This window comes from Zophobas morio, unplaced genomic scaffold, assembly GCF_036711695.1.
Source record: "Zophobas morio isolate AGI-343-1 ecotype UQ-CSIRO unplaced genomic scaffold, CSIRO_AGI_Zmor_V1 ptg000008l, whole genome shotgun sequence".
NCBI lineage: Eukaryota > Metazoa > Arthropoda > Insecta > Coleoptera > Tenebrionidae > Zophobas > Zophobas morio.
In genome coordinates, this window is record NW_026972113.1 from 9,673,331 (window position 1) to 9,687,046 (window position 13,716).

Here is a 13,716-nt window from a genome sequence, read left to right on the forward strand (position 1 = left end):
GATTTTCGACTTGAAGCTTTCACATTTTCCTACACATTTTTGGAATAAATCTTTGGATCTTTCACCTTTTACTAAATATTTTCAGATATAATCTTACCTTTTACTATAGATTTTCGGATGAAATATTTCGTCTTTTTGACTAAAGATTGTACGATAGAATCTGTTGCCTTTTACTAAAGATTTTCGGAATGAATCTTTAGCTTTTTACTGAAGATTTTCGGATGGGATATTTTTATTATCAATTACAAAAACTGACTAGTGGAATTACATTTCTGAGCAGATATCATCTTGAACTGGAAAAGTTTGAGTAATTTTACGTGGGTAGACTTTAAATGTCCGTCCAATATATACTATAATTGGCACATGATGTAATCGTTATTGAAAAACAAATGTTATCGTTTTTATTTTGTACGAAGTTATCAAAAATTCTAATTTTTTTCCACTCATTCTCAAGCCGAGACGAGTCGTAGTGTTATGCAAGCATATAAATAATTCCTAAGCGAAAATAAATATACTATTTTTGATAATTCCATACACAAAAAACGTTCATAACATATCTTTTTTAGTAAGTATATGTTTATATTTTTATTCAAGGAATATTATATAAATTACGAAAAGTAGCTCAGTTCTTTTAGTCCGAAACAATGATAGCACGAAATTCTCAGTTCATTCTTCTTACCACGTTTATTCTCAGTGCATTATCATTATCACAAAACGTGACGTTCAATCATGTGAAAATCCGATATGCAGCCGAAGACGACCAATATTTCACTGCTGGAATAATATCTGAAAATAATCTGAAGAATGCATGGAACACTTCTCAAATAACCGGAATCGCAGTACTAGAAGGTTCACTTCCCATTATTTACCCAGACTCTATTACAAATTTTCCTGTTTTGAAGTACCTAGTACTATCACGATCTGGAATCGAACAAATCCATCCTGGCGCTTTCGAAAATCTCCCAGTTCTGAAAAGCTTGAAACTTTCCGAAAACAAACTAACAACCATCGAAGCAGGAGTATTCTCGAACTTGAATCTGCTCTACCTCAACCTGGACCAAAACCTAATCGAAACCATCTCTCCTCACGCTTTTGACAACATGACGAAACTAACCATGTTGGATTTAAACCGCAACCAAATCAAAATTTTCCACCCAGAATGGTTGCAAGGGAAACCACTTCTTGGTACTGTGCGTTTGGGTTACAACCAGATCGAACACCTCCCCAGTGGTGCTTTCGCCAACTACCACAAAGACGCTCATCTTAACAATAACAAAATTAAGAGTGTTTCACGGGATATTTTTGGGTCTGATGACAATATAACTTTTGGGAACTTGTGGTTTTCTCGAAACGAAATCGAAGAGTGGAAGGAAGATTTTGTGAAAGGTGCGAAAATTAAAACTCTTGATATGTCAAGGAATAAATTGCAGTGTTTGGAAGGAAAGTACGAGAATTTTTTTGTCGCTCGTCATACTAGAATTGATGATAATCCGTGGAATTGTGAGTGTTTTTTTAAAGTGGAAAAATGGGCGGTTCAGCACCAACGAGAACAAGGGGTGGATATGGCAGTTTGTGCCAGGGTATGCCATGCATCTGTTTTGCCCCCCAGGCAGTGCCGAATGTAGTAGGTGTCCAATTCTTCCAGGAAACTTCACATTTTTCAAAACTGCATTCTTGTTAGTGTACATGTAGGTGATATTTTATATTGTATGTACATTCTTCACTTTCATTAGTGAATGAATGAATAACCATATACATACATAAAATTAAGATATATTGGGAAAATAAAATTTGGTCCTGCTTCAGAGTAGCATTTACTGCTTTAATAAGAATTTACCTATAATAGGTGTCTAGTCCCTCCAGGAAATAGATGAAAACGTTTTCAAGTTTTCTAAGCTAGGATTTCCAAAACAGTAGAAAAAAATTGGTCTAAAGAGTTTAGACAGTACTCCCCTCGCTGTCGGAAACTTGACGACTGCATGCCTATTGTGTTTTTTTTTCTCATTACATTTTTGTAGTGGGAATTTAAAAAAAAATTGTGATGACGTCATCAACATTTTTGCAAGGACACGTATATCAGTTGGGATAGATGTAGTGTAATACTAAGAAAAAAATTATTGTATTCCCAAATTTTCGGGAAAATGAATTGGGTCGTTTTGAATATTGATTTCTTATAATCAATAAAATAACGAAACAATTTACTCACGTATACGGCGCCGGTGTGTAATATCTAGAAAGCGGATTTCTGTCGGGCTAGGCAAGGCCAAACTCGGTACGGCTCGTACGGGATGCGAATTCATTGCGGTTGCGGACTGCACTTCGTTTATTTGAGATTAGAATAACGCTGTTTCGTTGCACTCTGCTGTTAATTCCCGTTCTCATTTACTTAGCCGTTTGATTAATAAATCGTTAATTATATTTATGGAATTAGTACCGATTAAATTCAGTGATTATCTATCACCCGGCGATCCAGCACGTCCCCCCCCTATAATCGTGACGTAGCCCGACAGAAATGCGCTGTCTAGTAATATGAGGGGCAACTGAAAATCGTTTATGTATAAACATTCTTAATTTAAGATGACAAGCGTAACAGCATACGTGAGAGTCAAACAGAGAAACTGTAAACAAAACGACCATCGGTTTTATTGCTTCGACTTCCGCTTATTATATAAAACATTGGGTTTTATTTTAATTCTTGACGGTGAAATTCACAATTGGTTGATTATAAACATGTCTATTCCACATTCGCGGAACCAAGTGAGCGCATAAAACAAATGCAGGTCTGTAATGTTAAAGTCGATGTAAATAAGCGTGCTACCCTTATGTTTCAACTGAGTTTTTCCTTTAACACATTTTGTGTCTACCAAATTGGGTTGGTTGGGGTGTAATACTAATAATAAGTGTTGCTTTTAATTTAATCAATAAAATAAATTGACTTCATTAATTTTTTTGAACCACCTCTTAAGAAAATCTAAAAAATATGAATGGAATGATAAATCACAAGTACAAACTCATCATAGTTTTTGCATTTTAGATAGGATTTATTCAGCAAAATTTAAGGGTGACGTCATCAATTTTTTTAGGAGGGATGAACAAATACATTTTGAATAAAAGTTTACCATGCTTATAATAACTTTAAAATATTCCCAAGATTTCAAAGCATTCGGTTTTGTAATTCCTGATTAAATCGATAAAATAAATTCACGCATTCATTAATTTTTTTGAGTCACCCTGCATATGCAAATCCAAAAATATGAATGGAATGATAAATCACAAGTACAGACTCATCATATTTTGTACATTTTAGATACGATTTATTCGGCAAACTTTTGAGCTGACGTCATCAGTTTTTTGTAGAAGATAACCAAATATATTTTGACTAAAAATTTATTATGCTCTTTATAACCTTAAAACATCTGCAAGATTTCAAAGCATTCGGTTTTGTAGTTCCTGATTAAATCAATAAAATAAATTTACGCATTCATTAATTTTTTTGAGTCACCCTGTATATGCAAATCCAAAAAATATGAATGGAGTGATAAATTACAAGTACAGACTCATCATATTTTTACAGTTTAGATAGGATTTATTCGGCAAACTTTCGAGCTGACGTCATCAAGTTTTTGGAGGGGATAAGCAAATATATTTTGACTAAACATTTATTATGCTCTTTATAACCTTAAAACATCTGCAAGATTTCAAAGCATTCGGTTTTGTAGTTTCTGAGTAAATCAGTAAAATATATTTACGCATTCATTAATTTTTTTGAGTTACCCTGTATATGCAAATCCAAAAAATATGAATGGAGTGATAGATCACAAGTACAGACTCATCATATTTTGTACATTTTAGATATGATTTATTCCACAAACTTTTGAGCTGACGTCATCAAGTTTTTGGAGGGGATAAGCAAATATTTTTTGACTAAAGATTTATGATGCTCTTTATAGCCTTAAAACATCTGCAACATTCCAAAGTATTCTGGTTAGCAGATTAAAAATTAAATTTCAAAATGTTGTTTTATAATTTTGATTTTTTTTCCAAAAAGCTGGACGTTTCGGGTGAAAAGTCGATTCAGAGTTGTAAACTACATGTGTAGGACTATGTTATTTTATACAATTGAAAACCCATTTACTATGTACAATTTTGAAGTGACGTCATCGCATTAGTGGTGAGGATGATTAGACAAATTTTGGTTAGCGTTTTACCATCTACATGATATTCTTAATATATGTACAAAATTTCACAACAATCGGTCTAGTACTTTCGGAGATTATCTGTCTAATAAAAATCCGGGACGGCAGACGGACAGACGGACAGACGGACAGACGGACAGATGGACAGACGGACAGACGGACGGACAGACGGACGGACAGACGGACGGACAGACGGACGGACAGACGGACAGACAGACGGAAATAGGAGACCTATTTCTACGTTTTCTAGGGGTCATGAAAGATCGAGAAAACGTAAAAGTAGAGAGTCGGCCAACGGACTCGATTACAATACTTCCTTTGCTTACGCTCGGGAAGTAAAAATGAAAGAACACGGTGGGCGGGGTTAAGTTTAACTTTTTTTCTACAATCTTTTATTTACAGACAGTAACCCCGCCCGCCCACCCTCTATTTTATTAGAATCTATTTTATTAGCGTAATTTGTCAAAATTAGGCTTTTTTAAAATCAAATTTTATGGGTATAATTTTTCAGAAAAGCAGTATTTGTTGGGCTGTATTTCAGAAGCGAGGGAAGGTCTGTCGAAATAGCCTTCGACCAATTTTTTAGCCTATACATTGTAAATTGACAAATATAAACAATGTCTAGAAAAAGATTTCTATGAATATTTTAGTTGCCAATAATACATTGATAAATTAAAGATTTAAATTGTGACGTCGCGAATCGTGACGTCACGACATATTCAAACAAAGGAATAGCTTCCCGAACATTCCCGAACGTGTTGTTGCGTCAGCCAACCAGTATTTAACAATTTTTTAGCCTGTACATTGTAAATTAACTAATATAAACAAACAATGTCTAAAAAGATTTATGTAAACATTTTAGTTGCCAATAATACATTGATAAATTAAAGATTTAAATTGTGACGTCGGGAATCGTGACGTCACGACATATTCAAACAAAGGAATAGCTTCTCGAACATTCCCGAACGTGTTGTTGCGTCAGCCAACCAGTATTTAACAATTTTTTAGCCTGTACATTGTAAATTAACAAATATAAACAAACAATGTTTAAAAAGATTTATATAAACATTTCAGTTGCCAATAATACATTGATAAATTAAAGATTTAAATTGTGACGTCGGGAATCGTGACGTCACGACATATTCAAACAAAGGAATAGCTTCTCGAACATTCCCGAACGTGTTGTTGTGTCAGACAACCAGTATTTAACATTTTTTTTAGCCTGTACATTGTAAATTAAAAATATAAACAAACAATGTTTAAAAAGATTTATATAAACATTTCAGTTGCTAATAATACATTGATAAATTAAAGATTCATATTGTGACGTCGCGAATCGTGACGTCACGACGTATTCAGACAAAGGAATAGCTTCCCGAACATTCGCGAACGTCTTGTTGCGTCAGCCAACCGGTATATATACAGGTCGGCGGCCACTTTTGGGCAGTCTGAGTTGAACGTTCACCACGTGAAGACGTCTGTTCCGAATAAGGAAAGTAAGGAAACAATTTCGCAACAAAGTGGCGAATTTATTTATTTATTTATTTTTAAAATTATTCGTTGTATATAATAACACATGGTGATAAATGACAGATTTACAATTGTTAATGAAATCAACTCGTGCAAACACTGCTAAGAAACTATCATGACACAATTAAATAATATTTAAACAATTCAATTTGTTTAAACATTGTTGAATTGCAATTTTCCGGGCAAAGTATGAAAAATAATTTTAGTAATCTCATGGTGACACACCATGACGTCACTGTCACGTGACCACTTGAGCAAAGGCACGGTCTTCGGTCCGTTGTGTTCAGTTTTGATTTCGATCTGGTGGCAGCAACGTCGGAGCATTCGGAGCCCCGTTCTGGCGTAAAACTACCACGTTTTCGCGAATTTCTAATTCATTGATAATACATATTAATGAAAATGTTCTGCATTAGCTCTGTGAACACGAAACAAAGTGTGCATTTTTCCAAAAATTCCCAAAAACGGAGTAAATACGGTTGTAGTTTTAATTTATATATACTGTTTAAATATGATAAGTATTAATTAATATAATTAAAGCCGTTTTCCTACAAACGTGAACATATTAAAAACGTGCAATGTTCCAGTCAAAATATGAAAAATAATGTTTGCAATCTCATCGTGATGTTTGATGACATCACTGTCACGAGAGCCACCTGAACAAATATTGCGGTTTTCGGTTAGTTTTGATTTCGGTCTGGTGGCAGCAACATCTGAGCATTCGGAGCTCCGTTTTCGCTTAAAAGTAGCCCATGTTCGCGAATTTCTAATTTATTGTTTTTCTCATGGCAAGACGCACTCCAGACCTCCTCGTATTGTTTGGTTCTTGCTGGACAACAACAACGAGCGAGCACAGTCATCGCTCTTTGGTGGCAAACGTGGAGAAATTTGTATATTGTAACTTTTGTAATTGAACCATTTTGTACTGTATATTGTATGTGTTACTAACTTAACTTGGGTCTTGCCAATTTAGCTCCAGTGGTGCAAATGCTTTGTTTTCACGGTGCATTTGCTTGGGTTTTAATTTTGCAACAGTGCATTCTTTGGTTCCGAGACTGAATTCTCCATGTCGTCAGACGCTTTGGCCTGGGGGGGTTCTCTGGGCCCTTAGACGCTGGGTCATCATCCTAAAAGGATGAGGTTCATCATCCCAAAGGGATGAGGTCAGTCGGCCCTGTATCTATGCGGCTGCGTTCTCCCTTGGGCGTGTGAGCGCTGCGACCTATAGATTTCGTTTCGAGTTCCATCGGTGTGCTTGCTTGGGTTTTCATTTTGCAACAGCGCATCCTTTGGTTCCAGGTCTGAATTCTCCATGTCGTCAGGAGCTCTTGGTCTGGGGGGGTTCTGTTGGCCCTTAGACGCTGGGTCGCATCATCCTATAAGGATGAGGTCAGTCGGCCTTGGATTTATGCGGCTGCATTCCTGCCTTGGGCGAACGAGCACTGCGACCAATAGATTTCGTTCCGAGTTCCATCGGTGTGCTTGCTTGGGTTTTCATTTTGCAACATTCTCAATTTTTGGTGCAATTTCTTCCGGTGATGAATTGGGTACTAACTTTGCATTTGTTTTGTATCTAAATTGTATCTGTATCTGTAGTGTATTCTGTATTGTAGTTAGATTGTAGGTACCTGTATTGTATTTCTTTTGTATTGTACTGTATAACGTTCTATCCCTCATTAACAAATCCTAGCCCTCTCCTTTCCTAGCGAGATCTGCTCCAGACCTTCCCGTGGTTCTTGCTGAACATCAACTATCGAGGACAGAAAATTCAAATTCAAAACCAGCAAAGTTTCACAAAAATCTTGAAAATCGCTCGTTGGTGGCCAACGTGGAGCAAAAGAGACTTTTGTAACTCAACTAACTTTGTTAACTTTGTATTCTTAAGGAAACAAAAATGTATTACATTTAATTTATTATTTATAAGGACAAATGTGAAGACAAGTTGTTAACAAATTTTTCCTTCATTTTCCTTTTTTTCCTCGGCAACTTCTACCTTTAATAGGAGTCGTTTCTTTGATAAGCGTCATCACTAAATCAGCAATGTTAGTGTTTTGGAGGGGATAAGCAAATATATTTTGACTAAACATTTATTATGCTCTTTTAAACCTTAAAACATCTGCAAGATTTCAAAGCATTCGGTTTTGTAGTTTCTGAGTAAATCAGTAAAATAAATTTACGCTTTCATTAATTTTTTTGAATCACCCTGTATATGCAAATCCAAAAAATATGAATGGAGTGATAGATCACAAGTACAGACTCATCATATTTTGTACATTTTAGATATGATTTATTCCACAAACTGTTGAGCTGACGTCATCAAGTTTTTGGAGGGGATAAGCAAATATTTTTTGACTAAAGATTTATGATGCTCTTTATAGCCTTAAAATATCTGCAACATTTCAAAGCATTCTGGTTAGCAGATTAAAAATTAAATTTCAAAATGTTGTTTTATAATTTTGATTTTTTTTCCAAAGATCTGGACGTTTCGGGTGAAAAATCGATTCAGAGTTGTAAACTACATGTGTAGGACTATGTTATTTTATACAATTGAAAACCCATTTACTATGTACAATTTTGAAGTGACGTCATCGCATTAGTGGTGGGGATGATTAGACAAATTTTGGTTAGCGTTTTACCATCTACATGATATTCTTAATATAAGTACAAAATTTCACAACAATCGGTCGAGTACTTTCGGAGATTATCTGTCTAATAAAAATCCGGGACGGCAGACGGACAGACGGACAGACGGACAGACGGACAGACGGACGGACAGACGGACAGACGGACAGACAGACGGAAATGGGAGACCTATTTCTTCGTCTTCTAGGGGTCATGAAAGATCGAGAAAACGTAAAAGTAGAGAGTCGGCCGACGGAGTCGATTACAATACTTCCTTTGCTTACGCTCGGGAAGTAAAAATCAAAAAAACAAAAGATCAAATGGCCAAAAAATAAAAAAAGTAATTGTAAAAGTGAAAAAATTATAAATAAAACGTAAAAATGCCAAAAAAAAACAAGTAGTCGGAAAGTCAAAAAAATAAAAGATCAAAAAATCAGAAGGCCAAAACTTCAATAACTAAAAATTATGACGACAAAATTCAACAAGTCCAAGAATCAAAAACTAAAAAATCGAAAAATAAAAAAACCCGAAGGCCAAAAATTCAAAAAATCAAAAAACAAAAGTGCAAAACGTCAGAATGTCATCTAAATAAAAAACAAAAGGTCGAAATGTTGAACAAATAAAAACCCAAAAACCAAAAATAAAAACGAAAGGGTCTAAAGGTAAAAAAATCAAAATAAGAAAAGGTGAGAAAAATAAAACGTTAATAACAAAGGTCAGATGTTCAAAAAATAAAAAAAATTAAAGAAAAAAATCAACACGTCACAGCCAGAAGCTAAAAGTAGCAAAAAATAAAAAATCAAGCGTCCGAAAAGTCATAAAAACAAAAAGTCAAAGGGTCAAAAATTAAAATAGCCGTCGGTTGTAAACTTCAAAAAATAAGAAAACAAAATTTCAAAAAATTAGAAAGAAAAAACGCAAAACATAACAATATCTCAATTGTGACTATTTTCTTTATTCGTCGTTAGTTAGTACTCATTAAGATAAGGCGGATTTTGGCAAATGACATACCCTCTAAGAAAACAGGGCGGGTGGGCGGGGCCTTTTTTTTTCGCGTCTTTTATTTACTTCTTTTTGATTTTTGTATTGGTGTTTGATGTCTCTGTATGTAGTTGAAAATAGACCAGTGATATCAATGTTGAAACTTGCTGGTATTAATTGCAAAATCCGTATTTTTCTATACAAGAATTACCAAGTGAAACATGTTCTTCAGTGGTGGTGTTGGTGAGAGAAAACTATATGTATTAGGTAAGAAAAGAACAATAAAAAAAGATAAGCCCCACCCCGATCTCAGTTCTTAATCGTGATGAATTTTCCATTCGTTGTCAGACTGAGGGGCGGAGCGTCATTACAAAATCCATATTTCTTGTTTTAAACACGTTTTAGCTTTTCTGTTGTGAAAAGAAGACTACAAACGTTAAGAAAAAAAAGGCAAAATATAAGCCCCGCCCACCCACCCTATCTCAATTGTGATTCATCGTGGTTCCACTCATACCCATCTCAACAAGAAAAAATAATAAACTTTAATAAATTCATGGATAAAAGATTATCTTGAATTTATTTCAATTGACGAAAACGGAAATTGAATTTTTTTGCTTCTTTATAATATTATAAAATTTGATTTTGCGATTTTCGTTTTCGTGATAACAACGGAAAATTTGTTAAAACATCTGATTGTTAATTATAACAGAAAAAAGAAAAGAGTGTTCTTAGAAACACGAAGTTATTAAAAACAAATCAGTGTGTTTAAACATTGTTAAATTAACCTCAAATCACCATCATCATCTCAAAATTTTGCAGAATAAATTCTACTCAAAATGTGCAATAATTCATCAGAAAATATTTAGTAATAATAACCGAAAAATTCATTCTGAAAATCCTGTGAAAACAGAAGTAAGATTCAATTTGAAAATGTTTAGTAAAAGAAACAAGATTCCATTCGGAAATATTTAGTAAAATGCGAGAAATTTCATCCGAAAATTTTTGATAAAAGACGAAAAACTAATTCCGAAAATCTTTAATAAAAGACGAAAGCTGCAATCCAAAAATCTTCAGTAACAAGTTAAAGATTCCATCTGAAAATGACGAAAATTTCCATCCGAAAGAAAATCTTTATTAAATGGCAAAAAATTCTATCCTCCAATCTTTAGAGAAAAAACCGAAAGATGTCATAGGAAAATCTTTAGCAAGAAGGGAAAGATTCATTCCGGAAATCTTTTAATAATAATAATAATAATAATAATAATTTCTTAATTGCCCAACAATGTAAAATACACCAATTACAGGGTACACCATTACAGGTAAACAATTATATGTAAAATCTAAAGAAAAATTAAACTCCGAAACGATAAATTACTAGTGGCTAAACTAATATTTAAATTAATCCAAAAATTAACGATAACGCTACGTATTCAAAAGAAATCTCTCAACAAATGTTAAATATCTTAGATGAAATATGTCAACACCGTTAAAAGCTTCATTATATAAAGAAAAAAGTTAAGATTCCATCTGAAAATGTTTACTAAAAGCCGAAAAATTCCATCAGAAAATTTTTAGTAAACTTTTCTTAATTTTTTAGACCGTAATGTGGGTCGCTAGGTTGGTCATTAGTCCTATTCATTAGTCATCATACCACAAACAAACAAAAAGATAACCAAAATTTTCCATAACTCGGAACAATACAAGGTTGATAATACTTGTTTTCGAAAAACAATCACGTCATGGGTCAAGAATGGTATAAAATTCGACTTCTTCACTCTCACCCGTTTCAGTTCAGCATGATGTTCGCGCCAAGTTTATCGTTCCTTCTTCTAGCTACAATCGTTGTACAAATAAATTCCTCAAATATTATAACGGATAGTCCAGTTCCCATTATTCACGCAGATGCCTTCTCGAATTCCCCTTCTGTAACGGATTTGCAGTTATCGGGCCGTGGAATCGAAGAAATCCGCCCTGGTGCACTTAACAATCTACCACTTCTGAGGGCTGTGAAACTGAGCGAGAACAAATTAACAAAGATTGAAGACGGAGTATTTTCAAACTCGAATATAGAGTACCTTGATCTGGACCATAACCTTATCGAAAACATCTCTCCACATGCTTTTGACAACATGACTAAATTAACAGCACTGGATTTAGACCACAACAAGATTAAAAATTTCCACCCGGAGTGGTTACAAGGAAAACCGAAACTTGAAGAGGTGAATTCGCAGTACAATCAGATCGAGCACTTGGCCAGCGGGATTTTTGCGAATTTTCACAACGACGTTCATCTTAACCATAATAAAATTAAGAGTGTGTCAAGGGATATTTTTGGCACGGATGACAAGATAGTTTTTGGACAGTTGTGGCTGGGTTATAACGAAATCGAAGAATGGAAGGAAGATTTTGTCAAGGGTGGTGAAGTTAGAGCTCTTGTGATGATGTCGAATAAAATACAGTGCTTGGAAGGAAACTACGAAAACTTCTTTGTCGCTCTTCAAACTTACATTGATGATAATCCGTGGGACTGTGAATGTTTGTTGAAAATTGCGAAGTGGGCTGTTGACAACCAGAAAGATTTTGGAATCAATGTAGAGAACTCGGCCGAAAAGTGCAATTCCACTGGCAAGTTTCCGACTATGATAATCTAGTTACATTAAAATCATATTGATAATTGATAATAAAGGTGATTCTGGAGCAAATTTTGAATAATTTTATAACCATAGCAGGTGGTCCGAATTTTTCCCAAAAATATCAACAGAATTATGATTACTCGGAATAAAATAAGAATGATAACATTTGTTTGTGCATAACAACTACGTCATCTATGGTATATATTCGTTATCAAACCCCAGTCCACGTTGCAGTTCAACATGTGTGCGTGAAGTTCAACGTTCATTCTCCTTGTTGTACTTATTCTTAGTGTGTTGGCCGAAAAAATAACTTTCAAAAATGTGCAAATCTGTTATAACACCGAAGACCAACAATATTTCCGCTAATCAACTCAAGACTCAATCAAACGCTTCTCGAATTGTCAAAATCGAAATATTCGGCGGTTCAGTGCCGGTTATTCACCCAGGTGACTTCAAGAGTTTCCCTGCTTTGACCGATCTATGGTTATCAGGAAATGAACTCAAAAAAATTCACCAACGATACAGGATGGAGTATTTTCAAATTCGACAATCCGCTTCCTAGATTTGGACCATGCAATTGAGCTCCGCCCCTCGGTTCACAATGAATAAGAAAATTCATTACAATTGGGATGAGAGCGGGTGGGTGGGGTTTGTATTTGCCTTTTTTTCTCTCATATGTACGTAGTTTTCTATTCACGACAATAAACTGAAAACTTTTTTGGAATGGTAAATTTGTAGAGAAGCCCCGCCCACCCGCCCTGTCTCAGTTGTGACGATTTTTCTTTATTCGTTGTTAGCAAGGAGGCGGAGCTGAATTGCAAAATCCTAATTTTTCAACGAGAAATTATCATGTGAAATATGTTTTTAAGTAAACGTGTTATTCAAAGAAAAGTTTTAAGTAAGAAACAAAACAAGCCAAAATTAAGCTCCGCCCCTCGGTCCACAGCGAATAAGAAAATTCGTCACAATTGAGATGAGGGTGGGTGGGCGGGGTATGTATCTTGCTTTTTTATTTCTTATATGTGCGTAGTCTTTTATTCACAACAAGAAACTGAAAACTTGTTTAAAATGGTAAATTTGTAGACAAATGTGGAAGACAAAATTTACCATTTTAAACATGTTTTCAGTTTTTTGTTGTGAAAAATGTGTATATTAAGAAGTAAAAACAGGTCAAATTATAAGCCCCGCCCACCCGCCCTGTCTCATTCGTGACGATTTTTCTTTTTTTGTTGTTGGCAAGGAGGCGGAGCTTAATTGCAAAATCCTTATTTTTCGACGAGAAATTATCATGTGAAAGATATTCTTAGGTAAACGTGTTATTCAAAGAAAAGTTTTAAGTAAGAAACAAAGCAAGCCAAAATTAAGCTCCGCCCCTCGGTTCACAACGAATAAGAAAATTCGTCACAATTGAGATGAGGGTGGGTGGGCGGGGTATGTATTTTGTCTTTTTTTTTCTTATATGTGCGTAGCCTTTTATTCACAACAAGAAACTGAAAACTTGTTTAAAATGATAAATTTGTAGACAAGTGTGGAAGACAAAATTTACCATTTTAAACATGTTTTGAGTTTTTTGTTGTGAATAATATGTACATTAAGAAGAAAACACAAGTCAAATTATAAGCCCCGCCCACCCGCCCTGTCTCAGTCGTGACAAATTTTCTTTATTCGTTGTTGGCAACGAGGCGGAGCTCAATTGCAAAATCCTTATTTTTCGACGAGAAATTATCCTGTGAAAGATATTCTTAAGTAAACGTGTT

General features: G+C 34.7%; 2 protein-coding genes across 2 annotated transcripts; both read left to right on the forward strand.

Moving 5' to 3' along the window:
• The first annotated feature begins 196 nt into the window (after positions 1-196).
• On the forward strand, positions 197-1,779 carry LOC135124800 (leucine-rich repeat-containing G-protein coupled receptor 4-like). Its single transcript, XM_064050015.1, has one exon. The coding sequence runs from the start codon at positions 645-647 to the stop codon at positions 1,623-1,625; it is 981 nt and encodes a 326-aa protein (XP_063906085.1). The 5' UTR covers positions 197-644; the 3' UTR covers positions 1,626-1,779.
• Positions 1,780-11,031: 9,252 nt separating this feature from the next.
• On the forward strand, positions 11,032-12,028 carry LOC135125261 (leucine-rich repeat and fibronectin type III domain-containing protein 1-like protein). Its single transcript, XM_064050701.1, has one exon. It carries the CDS (start codon positions 11,066-11,068, stop codon positions 11,975-11,977), a length of 912 nt encoding a protein of 303 aa, XP_063906771.1. The 5' UTR covers positions 11,032-11,065; the 3' UTR covers positions 11,978-12,028.
• Positions 12,029-13,716: the final 1,688 nt, after the last annotated feature.

Coding starts and splice junctions, on each gene's coding strand:
- LOC135124800 (XM_064050015.1), top strand. CDS start 645: ATGATAGCACGAAATTCTCAGTTCATTCTTCTTACCACGTTTATTCTC.
- LOC135125261 (XM_064050701.1), top strand. CDS start 11,066: ATGGGTCAAGAATGGTATAAAATTCGACTTCTTCACTCTCACCCGTTT.